The following is a 19,967-nucleotide window of genomic DNA, read 5'->3' as shown; positions in this document are numbered from 1 at the left end:
TATAATGCACATATATATATATGCACCAAAATGTATCCACCAAAATAATTTTATCCATTATAAAAATGATTTTGATCAAATTTCTTCTTTAGTTGATATTGTAGATTCTTTGTAGGTACATGTGTTTTCTTTTCACTTATAAAATTTTTCTTTTGCCTTCCAGATTCAAAATTTTCATCAGAATATGTCTAGTAGTTATTTTAAATGGATAATTAATTTTGATTGTTACTTTGTTTCATTGTTACTCAACTGGCATTTTCTGAAATCAAAAAAGTTGAAAGTCTTTGAATATTTTTTCTACATTATATTTCCGCACTGAAAAATATTGGGTATTTTGGTATTTATCTCTGTCTTTCCTCAGTCATCTTTTATCTCAACACTTTCATCTAATTGCACCAGCTTCTTCCTCAAATTATAAGACTTTCTCAAACATGTTTTTATCATTCATTTTTCTGAACTATCAGTCCTGTTCCTTACTGCTTCTGAGGTATTTCCCTGACTGTTCTAGATTTATCGGTTCTGTTTTAAAAAAATATTTTCTCTACAGTTTCACAATTTTTTTCCTCATTGAGTTTATTGGTATACATTTTAGGTATACAGTACAGTTACATTCATCATTGGGCTCTTACACCTTCTTTTTTTTGGCTTTATTTAATTTCCCTGAAGTCATATGGTTCTACAACTTGCCTCACTTTAGTATTGCAAATGCTTTCCGTTAGTCCATTCATTCCTCCTCTACATCAGTAACTTTCTTAAAGGTGCTGAAATTTTGTAGGTGGTATTTTCATCCTTGAGTATGGGAAGTTATAACTGATTTCCAAGGTGATGCAAACAAACAATTTAACAAACATATGTTTGTATCTTCTCACACTTAAAAACTTCAAGAACTTAATCTAGTAAACACAGGTTGGTCTTTTTGGCTAAGGTAAACTTGTGTGTTCTATTAGTCAGGAGAGGGGTGAAGAGTGGTTAGTTATTGTTGCAAAGGCTTTTCATTCTTAGAAAGTGTGTGTGTGTGTGTGTGTGTGTGTGTGTGTGTGTGTGTGTGAGTGTGTGTGCCTGTATGTTTTGGACTTGGCTGTACCATTCCAGCTTGCCATATGTATGAGTTTTTTCTTATCCTGGTCTCTGCACTATGCTGCACCTGGCCTCATTCCTGATCCCTAGTGCAGCCACATGATCAAAGACAGAGCTCTTCCATTTCCCTGGAGGCCTGGGATCTATGGGATGGATTCAGCAATGCTGAACAGAATCACTGTCACGCAGACACCTGGTTTCCATAGACTGTCTCTTCTATGGCTTTATTTCCTGAGCACTGTTCAGGGCAGCTGCCTCTGCACACTGGTGATGCGCCGGGTATGCTCCAAGGGGAGGTCTTATCATATCCCAGTTGTTACTTCAAACTTTCTTCCAGATTTGGGGCTGATCCAAAGACTCTGAACATCTTTTGCTACATATTTTTGCAACTTGGCAATACAATTGAGAGTAGACCCTGGCTGACATTCAAACTCAGTCCATCTGCTTTGTTTCTGGTATAATTTCTTACAATTGTATTGCGTGCCAGTGTCATGACCCTCTGGATGTGAGGCAGGGTTCTGTAGATATCTCCTAGGACCTTCTTTGGAGGGGATGGGACAGTTTAAGTGACAGTGGTGGAGGGAGCAAGGGAGAAGCTGTTGAGCCTCTCAGTTTACTAAATTTTACATTTTGCATGTATGATGCCCTAAAGCAGCACTTCTAAAAGTGCCTTCATTTCTTCTCATCTTTCTGGACCTACTTATAGTATGCTTTTTATTGACTCAGCCAAGTGAATCAATTCTTATTTTGTTTTTTGTTTTTTTGGTACTGGGGATTGAACTCGGGACCTTGCACTTGTCAGGCAGGCAGTGGCACCACTCAGCTAAATCCCCGGGCCTCAACTGAATCAATTCTGATTCAGCCAGTTGAGGGCTGAGTATGTTCTTGGAATCCTCAAAGATCATTAATTACAAAACTCACATATATTGGGTATTAATTAAAGAACAAGCACTGAGCTCTACTGAGCACTCGTATGTCCACTGCCATTTAGTAATCACAGTTAGCACTTTCAACATAGCCAGCTCTGTTCTAAGAACAGCTCTATGTGATACCTGCTACAATTTCTCTTTTTATAGATGAGGAAACTGACTTCACAGAGGAGCTAAGTAACTTACTCAAGGACACACAGCTGTTAAGTGGTAGGTTGAGATTTGAACCGTGGTGGTTTAGTCTTTGAGTTTACACTATTAGTCTAAACCCTATGCTCATAAAGTCTGGTGTTGAGCCTTGTGCTCTTAACCCCTGTGTAACACTGCCTCCCCATGGAGGGGATCAGCAAATGTATAATCATGGCTCACTGAGTTCAGTCCACAATAGTTAGAAATACAAGAGAATTTCCAAGAGTTGTTATCAGAATTTGGAAGTGAGGATTCTAAGAAAAAATTAAAACTGGGGCAGTTAAACGGAATAAGAAATGCTGACCAGGTGGCCCATTCTATGGAAACAAAGTGTACAGATGCTTCATTTGCTTGCCTTCAGTCCCCTTTTTGTTCCTTTGACTGTCTTTTAGGTCAGTTAATAATCTGGGTGACCACATTATTTAAAAATCCAGACTTAGCCACTTTGGGAAGTAAATGAGGAATCTACTAATTCTACTGGGGCAATAAGAATAGACAGGGTATAATCCAAGCACTCTGAGAGGTGGCATTCAAGCCCAGCCTGGACAAATTAGTGATTCAGCATATCCATATCAAGCTCCTCTTTCCTTCTGAAATCTGTGCTTTACAGTGGCTGTGAAGTGCTCCAGTTCTGTTGTTCTTCAGTCCGAAAATATAAATTCATTTATTCTTTTTCCACATTTACACTAAAAAGCTGGGTATCATAAATATATTTCTAAAATGCACACATTAGTGAGAACTTGTCTCAAAATTTAAAAATTTAAAAAAACTCAGGACGTTGGGATGTAACTCAGTGCAATGGCCCTGGGTTCAATATCCAGTACATCAAAAAAGAAAAGAACAACAAAACAACAACAACAACTAAAACAGGATCAGGAATATCCTGGGAAAGCCAGGATGTTTAGCCAACCTGTTAACAACAGGTTTTACTATCTCGCATTTATTTATTTATGCCTGGTGCTATCTACTGACATTTTGTACTTCTTTTTATCATACATTGTTTATTATTGTGACTTGTGTATGGTTATAGTCAGGATTCTTCACTTTGCTTTTCCTTGTTATGTAATTTCTGTAAACCTGCTATTTTTACTATTTTTATGTAAGAGGTGATGGCAGGATGATTATGATTCTGACCATAATCCTTTTGTCAACAAGATATTGGGAAAGCCCTGTTCCAAGAGATTCCTACAGGTATTTATCCACTGGGGCTGCATATCATTGAGTATCAGATGATGAAAAGAAGATAAAGTCATTGCGTGAGGCATCAAAAAACAAATACTGAGATTTCTCTTCTCTATCTCTTGATACTGAGCTATTCCATTGCTTACCATGGGAGGAGTTGTATGGGGTTGGAGGATTCAGAACGAAGAAGGGATTTTTAAGAAAGATGCAATATAAAGAGATGGTTGTTTGTCTTAAGGTGATAAAGGGCATTACAGACAAATGCAAGAAAGACATGGGTTAGTTCAGGAAACTGCACAATACATGCAGTTTTGTTTTGTTTGAAATTACAAAGATGTGGGATGTGGTAAAAGATGAAACTTGGGAAATACATAGTGGTCTGAGCAATAAGGATCTTGAATACTTTATTAAGGAGTTTGAACTTCATCCTGAAAGACCTTCAGAAGTGTTAAAGGATAAAATGTGAAACTTAGGAAAGATAATGTCAAGATTAGATTTGTGTTCTAAAGAGATAACTTCGATACCAGTGTCAAGAATACAAAGTAAGTGGGGGTGGCAAACAGGCAGTAAAGAGACCAAGTTTTAGAATGTTTGAATAAGCCAGGTCAAAGGCGATGTGGAAGGCTGAGCTAAGGCAATGATAAGGAATGGGGTGGACCAGGACAAATGTGGAAGTAGATATCAGGCCTGGCACTGTAAAAAACATTACTCCCAGACCGTTAGCTTAAGTACCTAAGCTTATAATGATCACCATTCACCAAGATTAGAAATAGAGGAGGGCATAATTTTAGAGGGGAAAACCTCCAGGTTCGTGATGACGAACCTTTTAGAGGGTACCCATCACAAAGTGCCACCATTCCAATTAAACCTCAATACTGAGGTTTTAGTTGAGAAAAAACAACTTATACATTAATATCTTTTGTCTTAAGAGAAAAACAAATAACATGGGTGTCGTAGGTTTTCCACCACTATGCTAGGTGAGCACTCATCTCTCTCCTGAAATGCTCTCCCTCCTCACCTCAGTGGTACAACTCTGTTCTGTTTTTCTCCTCACTGCCCACCTGCTTCTTCTTATCTGTTTGGTGGAATCTCTTCTTTTGCCCATGCAATTCTTGTTAGCAGATCCCCTAGGTTGGACCTTGGCAGTCTTCCTCTTCAAACTCCACCTTTTCTTGTTATTTTAAAATCCTGAATTGTCTTCATTTATCTCCATACTATTTGTTATCCATACCAACATTTTCGACTTCTGCCCTCAGGCTAAGAATACTTGCCTTTATTTTCACTTCAACCTACTGAACATCTCCACCCAACTGTCAACATGTTCAGACTAAAAGCTCCTCTTTCCTTTTGAACCTGTCTCCTTATAACTGCGACTCCCATTCACACACAATACTCAAGTCTTGCTGCTCCTCAATACAAAAATATAAATATAAACTCATTTTTTTCTGCTTTCCCGTTACAAGGCTAGGTGATAAACAGTATATGTAGGTCTAAAACATATAGATAAGCTTCCAGTTTTGTCTTTAGAAACCTTTCATCCTGAAATCTGTTGCTGATGGAATAAAATCCAAACTTTTCTCAGCATCCTACCCTATCACAGTCACATCACAAAGAGTATTAGCATCATGTGCCTGTCATTTATGTTGCCTCTTTCTTTCCTTTTCCAACTGACACTATCCTGCTCAACTTTCGAGCCCAGGTTCAAAATCACCTCCTCTATGAAGCCTCGTTAAATAATTCCTGGCATGTTAATCCAAATTATTTTAACAAGTGTTTCCCCATTGCTTCATGTTGTCCACTGAACTGTGAACACCTTAAATATTCAGACATGTCTCAAGCATTTTGTAATTCCAGACACCTACCACAGTTCAATAAGCACTGACTTGAGGTGGTATGATCCTTACTCTAGCCAGACAGTCCTGCTTGGCACCGAGGGAGCTACCTTTTGTTACAGGACCACATCAACTCTGTAGGCATAATCACCATTGCAGCCATCTCTGTCAACACCACCACAACCACGAACATCATCCTCACCATCACCATCACCCCTGTTGTCCCTGTCAGTGCTTTCACCAACACGGCCATCACTATCACCACTACTTTCACATAATGTAAGAGTCTAACTGAACCAGTGCGACTCCGTGTTGACCAGCAAACGACCTAGAGACTGTCGCTCCCCCCATTCCTTATAGGATAACTAATGACTAATTGTGAATTGTTAGGTAACTGCTTTGAAGTAGCTGGGAAACTAAATGGAAACTGTAGTGAACACAGAGACCCAACATCAGTCACGCCACTCCTTGCTTGCCTGTAGTTGAATGTTCTGAACATTATAATCTAAGTTGTAAATGGAATAATGGATAGTCGATCTGCTGATCATTAGTATGTAACGGTTGAGTATATGCTTGATGACCACTAGCTCAGATCAACTGATTCTTAGCCTTTATCCCCTTCCTGTAAGTTTTGAGTGTAAACGCCCCCTTGGCCCTATATAAAATGGCCTCTGTTTCTGAGCTAGCTGCCTCTCTGAGCTGCTTGGCTTTGGGAGTGCCGTCTGGCCAGACTAATAAAGGTCTATTTGCCAACTTGCCTGGTGTGTTCCTTCCTGGGTGACTCTTGCTGTCCGACAAGCTCCTGGAGCCTCGCTGAGCTTCTGAGCCCAGCATCATGGAAGCCTCTTGGCTGTTCACACTCCAGGAATAAAAGTCAGACTTAAGTCTTACAATAAATGAAAATTCCACAGCTCAAGGAAACCTGAAACTCCTCCTTCTGCCTCCACTGTCATCCTTATTCCTATTACCATCACCACCATTGTCATCACTGTCACATCACCATCTACCATCTGGTACTTGTGTGACAAATGTCCAGATGGAGGTTTTGGTCTTAATGATACTTCTGTGATGTGAGCATACATTTTAATATCTATTTTATTATGAGAACTAAGATTAAAAGAGTTTAAATAATTTGCCTAAGATTAGAATGCTTGGTGAAAAATGGAGCTGATGTTTGAGACTGAAAATTCCAAATTTCACAGGCTGCTCTCTTAACTCCTATGTTTGAGGTGCTGTTCGTCCCTGTGAGGTACTAGAGCAAAGTCCTGGCCTAGAGTCTTGACAGAAAAGGAGCAGAAATCTTTCCACATGAGAGAACACCATTAATTATGTGTATGCACACATGGCAGGATCTAGCAACACTGAAAAGTGAGGCTTGGCTTATCTGTGACTCTGGCTCTCCTCCTCCGTATCATGTTGGGTTTCTCATATCATCATCCAAAATGAGAATTCTCCTTTGAGTCCAGTTCTACAATGTACGCTATATCATCATCAGAGAGCAAAAAGGCCATTGTTATAGCACAGCTCTTGTCTTCCTGTTCAGTTCCACAACTCGCTGTGGGAAGGAGGAACCCATATCACAAACACCTGGAAAACTTCTGCAAAACGCACATGCCTGCCTCAGCCCTCAGGAGGTGGGATCTGGCCCTTGGTTGAGAGCTACCAGTTTAGCATATTTACTTCCAAGGTCTATACTTTCCACTGGTTCTCTAATCACAGAAGCCTCCTCAATTCTTCTGCCAGATGAGTGGCCTCAGATGTGGTCCTAGGGTCCTAGGAATCAACATCTTTAGAATGCTTCACTCTCCCTTACCATCCCTTATTCAGGGGTACCCAAGCAGAGCGACTCCACCTCCAGAAAAAGCACTTAAAAATAAACATAGAGACATTTATTTATTGGTTATTGTGACCAGGAAGGCTAATGGTATTGACATAGCAAGATCAGGATCAGTAATCTAAGTGTTCAGTGAGAAACTGTCTCATGAAGTATGCCAACAGCACTCCCATTGAGAAGCACAAGTTGGAGCCCAGGCACTCATGATTCAAACTCTGAAACAACCTCTGTAGTCCATGAGCACCCTCTTAACTCATCTGCTGTAACATTCCAGAGACTGCACTCTATCTCAAGGTTTCAAATTACTTCATATCCCACCAACTATAGAAAAAGAGATTCTGATGTCTCAAACATTCATAAAATATTCAGGTGGCAGAGAAGCATGACTAATCTCTCTTTTAACTTTCTATTTAACCTGCTTTATCTCCCATCCACTGAACCATAAGTTTTATCTAAAGTATGGAGGGAATAGGGAAGGGAGGAAAAGAGTAAGAGGCATCATTGCCTCCAGGACAAATCTGAAATATCATGTTTGAAAGTAATTACAGACTGATGAATATTTCTAACACAGACTGAACTTTCTCCAGAAATCTTAATGACTACTCCCTTCTTGCTTACTACTTGTGCTAAAGCAACGTATAATTATGTTTACAGTAGAGGCATTTAATGTTTCACCCATATTTGGCTTTTGTTTTCCTCTGGATGCACTTCTTTAGTCCCTTCCCATGTGACTAGTTCTAGCTAACAGGCTCTGAGTAGAAGGATAAACATCACTTCTGGTTGGAGCATTCACTGCTAGTGCAAGACATCCTCCAGCACTCTGTTCCTTAGAGCTGTGATGGTGAAGTAGGAGCCGAAGAGCAGCCTTCCCTAGAACAACCTGCTCTCAGACCAACCATGAATACAGTTCCTGCTTTGCCTCATCAAACATGTAGTATAGATAAAAACTAAACCTTTGCTCTTTTGTGTCACTGAAATTTTGGGAGTTGTTACCACAGCATAACCTAACCTATACTGATTGAGTCAATGTTCTTTTGCCCATTCAAATTCCTTTCATCTTTGTGTATAGATTGTGAGTCAGAAAGGCTTGGGTTTAAGGCAAAGTTTTCCCACTTGGAGTGATCTTGGCTCGTTTCTTTAAACTTCAGTTTCCCTCTGTGTGAAATGGTGATTATGACTGTACAGATTTGAAGGGAACTACAAAAACTAAATGGTACCATACGGGCAACATGTTTACCATACATCTTGTAAATAGCAAAGGCTCAGTAATTGTTAGTTTTATTGCTTCTTATTGATCTAAACTTGACTTTGCCTACCTCTGCTCAAATGTTCATTGGGCCTTTACCTTTGGCTGCCTGGAGTCCTCCTAATGCCTTTTTGCCTAAAAAATCAGTAGTCTGCGACTGTTTCCTGCTTCTCTTCCATTCTTTGCACCTCCCAGGGCAGGACATTGCTGGCAATAGGCACTGTACTACCCACACCTTTATTACTGTACACACTTGCGATCACTATTGGGAATCGACTTATGCTAAATGAAGAAGAATCAGCTGAGTCAATAGAAGAAATCAAATTACTTTTTCAGTACGAGCGTGACATGTCTGAAGAACACCAGGTAATGTGCAAACCCCATCTTTGTCTTTCACTGCAGAGTAATCAGTAAGAGGAACACAATCCAGTGTCTTGGCCTCATACCAAAAATAGACACATGTTCCAAACTAGCATACAGAAAATCTCATTTGCATTTATGTGATAGCCAGTTCTGTCTAAGAGGTGCCAGAGTTTGTTCTTAGATCACTAGGAGTCCTCAGCATTTGGAGATAATTACAGGTTTTTCTTAGGACAGTTGCCTTCTTCCAGCACTCCTGCATTCTATTCTTAGCTGAGTGTTACCAGGTCTCCATAGCTCAAGAAAGTAGAGGTGATTACTTGGCTGACCCAGACAGAAAAAAACACTTTCACCTTATTTACTTTTATTTTTGACCCATATGCCACAGCTTGCAGATTGTAAGCATTTCTACCAACCATTGCTTGGTCTGATAGGCCTTTTTCCACCTGGAACCTAGTGGAATATTTAAAACCAATCCACCTCAATAAACAAAACAAAACAAAACAACATTCTGATCCCTGAGAAAATTTTTTTTCTGATGTCTCTTAAAATTACAATAGTATTTGTACGAGAAAGCACATAGGTGCTTTCTAATGGACTCTTTGTTTTCTTTATTCAGAGCCATTTTTATATTCTCATTATCCTAAACCAGTGATGGTGAACCTGTGAAACCTGTGACACAGATGTCTGTCTGTCTAGTATTATTGAAAGCTCTAAAAGATTTGAAATTGCTGTTAACCCATCTTCTAAGTATTTTTGAAAACAAACTATATCTTGGTATTTTAACATATCTACAAGCTCAAATTTTTCTTTTCCACCAAACTCAATCTGAACAAATTACTAACTTATTAAATCTTCAGGTGCAGAATAATCAGATGTAACGAATGTCCCCCAGGGTCCAATTTATCAGTCAATCCCCAGATGTCTACAGCACCTCAGTGGGCCACAGGGATGTGCAGTTCCTGAAACTTTCAACTGACTCAAGCTGATTTAACAGTGAAGCAGTAGCTCTCCAATTAAGCAATCTAAGTTGCCATATGCACCATGATTTACTCAAACTGTGCTGCAGGGAGTTTTAATTCCTGGAACCTACCCAGTTCCTCTAGTTGTACTGCCATGTGCTTCTCATTACAGCCCAACTGCACAGGGGAGTGATGAGCAGGAAGAACTGGGCTGGGAGTCAGGAGTAGACATTCTCCTGGCCCCTGTCACGATCTAGTCCTAGTGCTTAAGTTGAACAAAGTTTTTCTTATCCATAAATTAGGAAAAATCTTGCTTTCCCTACCTACCAGAAAAAGTAGAGTCTGTGGCTCATGTGAATGAGCATGAGTATTAGTGAGACTCACATAAATTCTGATTCTAAAGGTTTCCCTAGTTAGTAGTTGGGAAGCCAAAAAAGTATCCCCCTGCCCAAAAAAAGATAATACTATACCTGGTAGTGAGGTTCTCAGTCTAATGCTATAAAAATCAGTCTCATGACTATGTATGTGGAATATGACATATAGTTATGATCCTACAGATCAGCACTGCTATGGGATCATCCAGTGGTGGGTACTGCAGTTGCAAGCTTGGGTGACAGGATGGGGTCCCTTTGCAGGGGGAAAAGGGGAGAAAATTTGCAAAAGGAAGCTGCAGAGGGGAGTCAAGGAGCTCACATGGGCAGGAGCACATGAGGCTGTGGGGAGCCCTTTCACAGGGGACGATTTATTGGGTACAGGAAAGATATGACAGAATTTGGCTTTGAAAACCCTGTAAGTAAGGCCACTCAACACCCACTCCTACTCTCCAGTCCACCACCCCTCCATGCTCCTGCTGTCTCCCCCACATTCTATTTTTGAAGTCTTCAGGGCACATATCCCAAAGCCAGCCCTTCCCTGAGACTCAGGATGGAAAATCCACTTTCTCCATTTAACTGACTAATAGCTCTCTATAAAACAGACCAATATGTGGTATATAAATATATGCTATAATAACATAAAGGCCCTGGGAGAGAGGAAAGTTTGGCCAAATGGGTGTATTAATCTTTGAGGACCCCTGGAAGACTTAAAGAGGTTAGCTGCTCCTTTACTGTTTTTCTCTGGACAGAGACCTTCCAAATCTGACTTTTCAAATCCCTGATTGAATTCCCAGCAATCTCCTTTTCCTGACTATAACCAGAAAAGCATGTTTAAATGAACATGAAATTCCATCAGTATAAAGCCTTGTGCAGCCCAGTCGCCAAAGCTGCTAATAATGCCCTATTGTGTTACTGTGGTGTTCTAGGTTATCATTATGCCGTCTTTGCTCCTAGTTGAGAAAACCCGAAGTTCCATTAAATGCATAATCTGGGTTCCCTCCAGGCCAGAGATGCATCTGCTTGAAGCTGAAATGAGCTGAGATTTAATGGCACGGGGAAGAGAACCACTCGCAGGGGGAAAGGGCGTTGCAAGGGTGGGGAGGAGGATGGCGGTGGGTTTAGTTCCCTGTGATCCGCTGGTTTCAGCCTGTAGACAGTGTCTCACCAGCCAGAGGATCTCAGAAGCCCAAGGAAAAAACGAGTCAGCATTCTTTCTCTTTCCACTCAGCTGTGGTTGGGTGCTGGACAGCAATGTCCTAGAAGCTTCTTTCTAGGACAGAAGAGCATGTCTTAGGGACCGCCCAGGGGCCTGTTTGCCACAGCGATCTGTCGGCCCAATCCCCCAGTTCTGAACTCAGTAATCGCGTAAATCGCCCTGCCTCGAGGTGGCAGGCTGCAAGTGCACACACAGTCATGTGGGGGAGTTCCAGCAAGTTGTTTCTGTCTCACAAACCAACTCTGTCTCCAGGCAATAAAACAACCAAGGAAGTCAGAGGTATCCGCCTGAATGCAAAGTTAAGTGCCTATGAAATTCTCTCACTGCCCCCTCCTGTCCCGAACATTTTTGGATCCTTAATATTCTTTAATGGAACCAATGGTACATTTAAAAATTAAATCACTTCCATTATAATAGTGAGGTCTGGGAAACTTAGCATACTGGTGGATCTTCTCCACTCTTGAATTTTTAAAAACTCAAACTAACTTATTTTATTGAATATAAAATTAATGTTTTTATAAAAGATTCTGAAGTTTCAAAAAAAGCATAAAAACAGAAGTTAAAAATCTTGTTTTCTAAAAGGAAATACCTTGGTTCTCATTAAAGACCTGTCATGTAAAGGTATAAGATCCCAATGATGAATGTAACTGAACTGTATACCTAAAATGTACCAATAAACTCAATGAGAGAGAGAAAAAGGAAATACATTTACCATATCAGGTAAATACGGACATATAAATGTATGTGTTTAATTTTTTTTACAAAGTTTGGTTCATAATGCACACAATGTTTGGTAACTGTAATTTCATCTAAGAGTATATTTTAAGCACTCTTTTTGTTCTTAAAATATCTAACTGGCTTGCATAATATACAATGCATAGTTAATGCTCTGCATATATCATGCCTTACTTAAATCTTCTGTTGTTGGACATTTCAATAATCATTTTTTATTATTATAAGCAGCACTATCATGAATATACATTTAGGTTCTTTCTAAATGGTGGCATGGGGGCGCAGGCCTGTAATCCCAGCACTCGGGAGGCTGAGGCAGGAGGATTGCTGTGAGTTCAAGACCAGCCTGGGCTACATAGTGAGTTCCAGGTCAGACTCAACTACATAGCGAGACTCTGTCTCAAACCGCCCCCACCAAAAAAAAAAACATTCAGGTTCTTCCTGTGATGACTATTTGAATTTTTTTCTTTAAAATATGAAACTATAGGATGAAAAATGGAGCCTTTAAAAAAAACTTTGATACACATTGCCAAATAATCTTCTTGTCTATATTATCCCATACAGTATTCACATGTGGTTATTTAAATTTAAATTAAGAAAAATTTTTAAAAATCACTTCCTTGGTTGTACTGGCCACATTCCAAGTGCTTGATAGTCAACTATGGCTGGCAGCTACTATACTGAACAACACAGACACAGAACAGTTCCACCATCCTGGGAAATTCTACTGGACAGTGCAAGTCTAGAAAGAATACGCTTATAAAACTTACATTTTCCCTAGTAAGTTGTGACAGTGCCCACAAGTTGTTCAATCCTGAATATGGTTCTTCTTTAAAAGTCTTTGCCAAACTAATAAAAATGGTATCTTGTTCAACTTTTTCATTTCTCTGATTACTAGGGGAAGTGGAACTTTTTTGTTCATTTATGGATTTTACTATACTTTTCCTTTGTGAATTATGCATCCAGGCTATTTTTATTTATTTATTTATTTATTTATTTATTTATTTATTTATTTATTAGCCAGGCTATTTTTAAACCACTATGCATATTTTTAAAATTCACTAATATGGAGGGATGCTGGAGATTGAGCCCCCGGCCTCATGCATGCTAGGCAAGCACTCTACAACAGAGCCACCCCTCAGCTCCTTACTTTTAAATATTGAGATCAGTCTTCAGGGGGTGACTTATGTTACAAAAGTTTTGTGACTTACTGTATTTTATTTGAGGTATTTTTCACTTACAGAGCATAGAATTTTAATGTATTCAAATCCCTCTGTATTTTCCTTTATAGTTCCTACATTGCTATCACACTTTAAAAGCTCTAAAGGTAAGACTACTTTAATAGTTATCTAAATTATCTTCTAAGATTACAGTAATACTCATTTAAATTATCTTCCAGTACTTTGATAATTCTACTTAAAATTTTAAAGTTGTAATCATTCTAGGATTTATTTTGGTTTATCATGCAAAGTGCAGATCAATCCTTTTTCCTTCTCCATTTTATAAACCATATGTTCAAAAGCCACTTTTGAAAACAATGAGCTCACTCCACACTGATTTGAAATTTCATGAAATGCTGTTGTACTCTATATCAAGATTTTCTATTCTGTCCACCTATTCCTTGGCCTTTACCATTAATTTGTCTTCTAACATATTTTAATATTTCTTTTTCTTTCTTTCTTTCTTTTTTAGGCAGGGTCTCACTATGTAGCTCAGGCTGGCCTTGTACTCCCAACAATCCTCCTGCCTCAGCCTCCCGAGTGCTGGGATTATAGGTGTGCAAAACCACACCCAGCTGGGGGAAAATATTTCTTCATTAGTCTTTTTCAAAAATACTATAGTTCTTTTCTACTTCCCCCTTCTATAAAAGCTTAGGCTCATATCATTAAATTCCTCCCACTACCCAAATAAATTATTTCAGAACCTGGACGGAACTAAAAAGTTTAATTCAGTTCATAAATTAATTTTGGGAGAATGGATTATCTTTACAGAATGGATCGCTCCACTCAGGGAATGGTGAGTCTGTCAGTATAGGTTTCCTTGTATGTCGCCCTGAGCTAGAGAGCTAAATAGTGAGCATCTGAGTGTTTTCAGACACCATCCCCGAGACTGTGGCTAGTGCTCTCAGCTACTAGCAGCAACAAAAGAAATTCCATTTCTTAGCATTGGATTGTATTTTCAGTATCCACCTTCTCATAAATCTGCAAGAAAGAGATCTCACTTTTCATCCAAAGAATCTGGATTCAAAACAGTCTTTACGGAAAAACCAAACGCCAGGGGCAACTGCAAAGCACATTTGGTGTCTAGCTGGCCAGCTTCTTTTGCAGGACTCTGTTTCCAACTCCCAAAAACTTTCCAGTCTGTGAAATCCATCTCCCCACAGCCTCTCCTGGCACTGTATGCTAGCAGTTTTAAAGAGGAGGGTTCTTCTTGGAGGGCCTTTTTATTGTTAAAGCTAATTTATAGCAAATAGTATGAAGCTCCTCTAAGTGCCTGTGTCCTGGCAAACCTTCGGGGGATTTGGGAAGTGTTTAATTGGTCAGAGTGAACTCTTTTGCTCTTTCCTGAGCAAAGTCCTGAAGCCTAACTGCTATCCATTTTAGTAAGGAAACCTGCGCTCCTGCATCTCCTGGGTAGCCTATTATTGAAAAGCTTGAGTTTGCCTACACCTGGGTTCTCACGCCCAAGGAGAGGAAGGAGTACTGTATTTAGCAATACCTGGAGATGCTTTTTGTTGTCACCAGTAACCGGGAAGGGCAGAGTGTGCCTGGCATGCAATGGGTAGAGACCAGGGATGCTGCTAAACATTCTGCACCGCCCAGGACGGCCCCCACAACAGAGTCACCAGGCTTAAATCTCAACAATGCCGAGACTGAAAAACCCTGCCTGGTGTTTTCCCTCAGTGCTTAGAAAGAAGATGCATTATATTATCAGGAACAAAGGGACTGTGTTTTGTTTTAAAAAGAGACGATTGGCTTTGAGATGCCCACGCGTACGTTTAAAAAGTAAGAAGATGTGCTGCAAGATTTACCTCCGGTAAGCAGCCCTTTATCACCAACTTGCGAAAGAGTCACAGAAACAATTAAGCCAATAACATCTTCCAAGTCCCTCGCTGGCTCCGAGGTCACAGAGCGCGAGACAGAAAAGAAGTCAGAGCCCCAAACAAGCAGTCGCCTCCTCGGAGGGCTGGGGCAGCGCCGGAGAGGATGGGAGGAGCACTCCCCAACAAAGGCGCGACGCTCGCCGCCGCCACCTCCCGCGGCTCCTCCAGGTCCCCGGAGAAGAGCGCCAGTCCCAGCGCGACCCAGCTGACCAGCCCTGCCTAGCGAAAGCATCACCAGCTCAGCCCCGGCGGCAGCGACTCCCGGCACTTACTTGTCCAGAATGAAGTACAGGTCAAATCCCCCGTAGCAGGCTGGACCCCCATCCTCCCTGCGTCCCCCTTGCCCGGCGCAGATGAATACAAGAGTTGCCAAAGACAGCCACTTGAAGGCAACGCCGAGGGCTCTCTGCTCCACTGTGGCCATGACCTGCAGCCCAGGGGCAGCCGGGGCTCCGCTTCCTACGCTCCGCGAACTCGCCGCGACCCTCAGGGACGCGCCATCCGAGGGGTCCTGCAGCCGGGCCCTTATTCCCCCTCGTTCCCTCGAAGCTCCCCGGAAGCAATTGTCTGGAGCAGTTCAAGGTTTTCCCTCTGGTTTCCGCTTCGATTCTGTTTCTAGGTTTCAGGTTTCAAGAAGTTCCCAATACTGTACTTTTCGTTTTTAAAGGGTTTCTCTAGGTTCAGGCCTCCCGGACGCTCCCCAGGCTGCGCTGCGGTTTTGCAATCGAAGCAATTACGTCCTGACGGTTCTTTGTCCCAGATTTTAAGTATTATGGGGTGGGTTTTCAAATTGTTCTTGGTTGGGGCAGTGCTTTGCCTTTTCTCCCTCCCCTCTCCCCCCTTTCATATTTTGGGGGGGAAGAAAGTCCAAAGAGTGCCACCTTGTGGTAAAAGGCTGCGAAAGCTCGCTTGGGGTGCTGGAGGGTGGCTGGGGCAGGGCAGAGGGGGCCTTCCAGACAGAGGGTGTAAATTTCATTTTCCTAACATGTACAAGTAAGCTGTACATTTAAAAAAAGTGTGTTTCCCCTTCAGTCGCGGACCTTCCTTTTCTTTTTCCATGACCCCTTCTCCATCCTTTCTATCCTTTGTGTACTTTCTCTTCCTTTTTTGTGTTTGTGAATATGGTCACTGTAAACATTTGGTGACTCCAGGCTGGGACCTTTGCAAACATAAGCCATTGTGCAAATTAAGTAGGGGAAAACAAGGCTTTTGTGATCTGAATCATCCGAGTGACCTTAAGTAGTCTTATGCTTGCGTATTCTTATGCAGTCTTAGCACAGATGGCAATGAGGGTGTTGGGGTCTTGCTGAAAACAGCTCTGAAAACAGCACGCACAATGCCAGAGTGTGGTATTCTGATTGCTTCCAGCTCGGAAGAGCTGAGCCCTCTAGATTGTCTTCCTCTCCATATTTAGGGTTTCTGTGACAACAGTTTTTCCTTTCAGTCTGTGAACTTTGACTTTTTCCCTGCAAGTTTGCTGTAAGGCAGTGGAAGTAAAACAGCTTTGTTCTAAGACTTTGAGACTGGCAGGGAAGTCTTGTGCTAGGGTTTCTTAACTGGAGGGTCTTCTTTAGAGGGGTCTCTGAGCCCGAGTTCCAGGTGAGAACCCAGATCTTGCTTCAAAGTCTTCCATTCTGGGAATCCTCTTACAAGCACTCACATGCCAGCTTTCAAGATTCTCCCTCCAGACAGACTCACATCTTCCTGTCCACAGGTGATTCTCTGAGACCCTTATTCCCATAGTTGTTTTCCTCTAAGCCTCTAAGACCCTTATAAGCCTCTAAGCCTCTCCAATTCTCTAAGACCCTTATTCTCTTATTTTCCACAATAAGTAAATTATAAAATCCTAATGTTTTGGAATATTTCATTAAGCATTAATTTGATATATTTCACTATCCCACCTGCAAAATGATCTTCCATGTCCTTTGCCTCCTGTATTTACAATGCCTCTCCCATTGAGTAAGGGACATATAAGCACAGTAGTTGCTGAAATATTGCAGAACTGACTTCCCCTCTTGCTCTCTTGGATCATTTATTCCGGAGGTGCTGACTGCTTTACCACGAAACACCCAAGCAGCCCTAGGGAGGAGTCCATGTGGCAGGAAACTGAGATTCTTTTCTGAAAAGCAGCATCAATTGCCAGCCCTGGAAGTGGCTAGTCTTGGAAATAGATGCTCCAGCCCCGTCAAGTCTTAGGGTGACTGAAGCCCTGACTGGCATCTCAACTACAACCTCATGAGAGACCCCAGTTACAGTCACTCTCTTGAGCCTTTTCCTGATTCCTGACTCACTGAAATGATTAAATAATATTTATTTGTGCTTTGAGCCTCTAATTATGGGGGCAATTGGTTATATAATAAAAGATAACTAATACATGTTTATTATCATATTAAACCTTTGGGAATATCTTTAGGAAAAAGTTGTTTAACTGTCTCCCTCACTTCCTTGACCACAAAACTCTTCTTTTTAGATAATACTTATTGAAACTCATTCTCTGGGAATGATTGCTTTCAAGAAAAAAAAATTAGGGGAAGGTTTAAATACTGTACCCTGTCCAAATCTTCCTTTTTTATTCATTTTCTCTTCTTAGAGGTAGAAACCCATTTGGGCCTATTGCAGCTCCAGAATGAGAAGGAAGGAGGGGATGTCTGAGAAATTCAAATGAGCTGAGCAGATGAAGACTGGAAAACCAGGGGATTGTGTTCAGGAAATAAAATCAATGTGTAATAGGACAATGTAGTAAAGACAAGGTTTTATCTATTTGTCAGGGACTAATAAAGGGTTGGAAGGTGACTCGGGGAAGACGAGGAGTAGGAGGAATCAGGAAGACATTAGGACTATCTTGTTTCATCCTCATGCCCTCAAGTTTCTCTTGGGTTGTTTAAAAGTTTCAGTAACAGAAATGTCTTCAGAGTTTTATAGGAAAATAATTTATAAAGTTAGCTTGGGAGGGAAGCAAGATGTATCTTAATAGAGCTCTTCAAAGTTAGGGACACCATTATAGGGGAAGCACAGATTGTAGAGGAGGATTGTAGAGGAGGAAAGGGGAGTGAAAGAATGTTTGCTATGATAAATATGGCCCCACGAGGGGAGGGAGGTGGTTGGATTGATTCAGATATTTGAGTGTACAAGCTGCCTCTGCTTTACTTCCACAAGAAAGGTTTATTGATACAATTTGACCATCTCTAGATCTTAAAATGACTCTATCCTTCTCTCTGCCTATTCCAGGATATTTCTTGTGCCAGAAGGATTTGTGCTGGCCTCACTCATGGCAGGGACATCTCCTCCAAACATTTCCATGAAGTGAAGTTGACACGAAGTGATATGGAGATGTGGTTCTTCTCAGAAGAGGTTGAAATAGAACAAAAATGCCCACAGTCTCTAACTATGGTAGTGAAGTTCCTTATGTAATCCTAGCATGGTAGTTCAGTTGGGGAGGTGACATTATCAGGCCCCTGGAATTGGCAAAATATTTTTCCTTTAGTGGTATGATATGTCAGCCTCATATTTAGTGTATGTGGGGACATGGGAGAGGTGGGTCAGACACTAAATGGAAGAATAGGACTTGGGAAGAGTCTCCTGTGGCCTCCTGATGACATTTTCCAGATAAATCTTAGAGCTGCGAGATATCCAAATGTCAAGTGTCACCTGCTTAAATGCTACCATCTTCTTGAGGTAATTCTGATGGAACTTGGAGTGTGTTGGTTGCTAATCCCTGCCGAGGAGCTCAGTGTTCTTGGAGAGAATAGCCTTTTAAAGATTCAAAGAGATAGATATATGGGATTTGGAAGGAACTCCTCTGCCACTCAAATTCAAGTCAGTGGAAAAACAATGTACGTGGTGTGCCCAGGATATGGATTGACATTTCTGGGGTTGAAGATGGTCAAGGGAAAATTAACTGTACATGTTAAAGCTAAGGCAGAGAAGTGTTTCTTAGAGGAAGAAGTAGTCAACAATAGCACATACTGTGGAAATTAGGAGGAAAAGCCACAAAGAAAGCTCACAGATTTGATAGAAGTGTTGCTGTGTCACTAAGCAGGATTCCAGTGCAGAAATGTGAGGGATGTTAGGCTGCACTGAGTAATAAGGAAAGGGATCTCTCTTTCAAGAAGATAAAGGGACAAGAGAGTAACTTGTTAATGTTAAAATGATTTATTTACCATAGGAAAAATCCCTACATATTTAAAGGATGTCAAGAACTTCACATACTTTGTCTTCCAAAGGACTGGAGAGTTTATAAACAGATCATCCCAAGGCTTTAGCCCCATACCTGGATGTGCTGGATTCCTTCTTTCAGTCAATAGTTATTAAATATGATCTGTCCACCTATCAACCTCTTAGTGACTCTCTCCTTTGCTTGCCTGTGCCACTTCTGACATTGTGGCATAGCCCTTTTCATTGAGCTGTCATACACAAAACTTATGCCCTGATAATAGTGTGGCCAGTCTCATCAGTGATACAGATAACTTTTGTAAATAATCTAAAAACCTACAAAATATTAGGAAAATGTAAAATGACTTCTGCTGTCTCTAACAGCAATCTGCTTTGTTTAGTTCAAAATTAGCAGACACTAGAGGCACTGATCATGAAATGGGACATCTGGCCTCATCCCTAACCTTGAACATCCCTTCCTGTGCACTAGAATAGATAGCTAGAGGAATCTTAAGGCAAACTCTCTAACTATAAGGAATCGTTACATCTCAGTTAAAGTTAACTGTCTTGTCACTGTAATTTGTGCATGGGTAATGTGAACTGAGGAAATTAAATTTAACCACCTAAATGAGATCATAACTGTGAAACCTATAAAAGAGGAAGCTGCAACCCCATAGGAGGGGGTCAATCACTGGCACTGCCTTTTTGAGTGTGATTTGACCTTTGCTGGCAAATAAATATTTTATTATTTTACTTCCATTCAGCTCACCTCTATGTGC

The 19,967-nt window shown here is 40.9% G+C and overlaps 1 protein-coding gene across 1 annotated transcript in view; it reads right to left on the bottom strand.

Moving 5' to 3' along the window:
* Positions 1 to 15,781, bottom strand: part of Antxr1 (ANTXR cell adhesion molecule 1) — a 206,607-nt gene extending 190,826 nt beyond the window's left edge. The window contains 1 exon segment of the mRNA XM_033764479.1: positions 15,309 to 15,781. Within this exon segment, the coding sequence (XP_033620370.1) occupies positions 15,309 to 15,460 (152 nt within the window). The 5' untranslated portion in view covers positions 15,461 to 15,781.
* Between the last annotated feature and the right edge of the window lie 4,186 nt (positions 15,782 to 19,967).

The sequence above is a fragment of the Fukomys damarensis genome, unplaced genomic scaffold, assembly GCF_012274545.1.
Source record: "Fukomys damarensis isolate Sample0158 unplaced genomic scaffold, DMR_v1.0_HiC HiC_scaffold_2, whole genome shotgun sequence".
Lineage (NCBI taxonomy): Eukaryota > Metazoa > Chordata > Mammalia > Rodentia > Bathyergidae > Fukomys > Fukomys damarensis.
The sequence above is the reverse complement of the archived record's forward strand: the minus strand, read 5'-3'. Positions and strand labels throughout refer to the sequence as shown.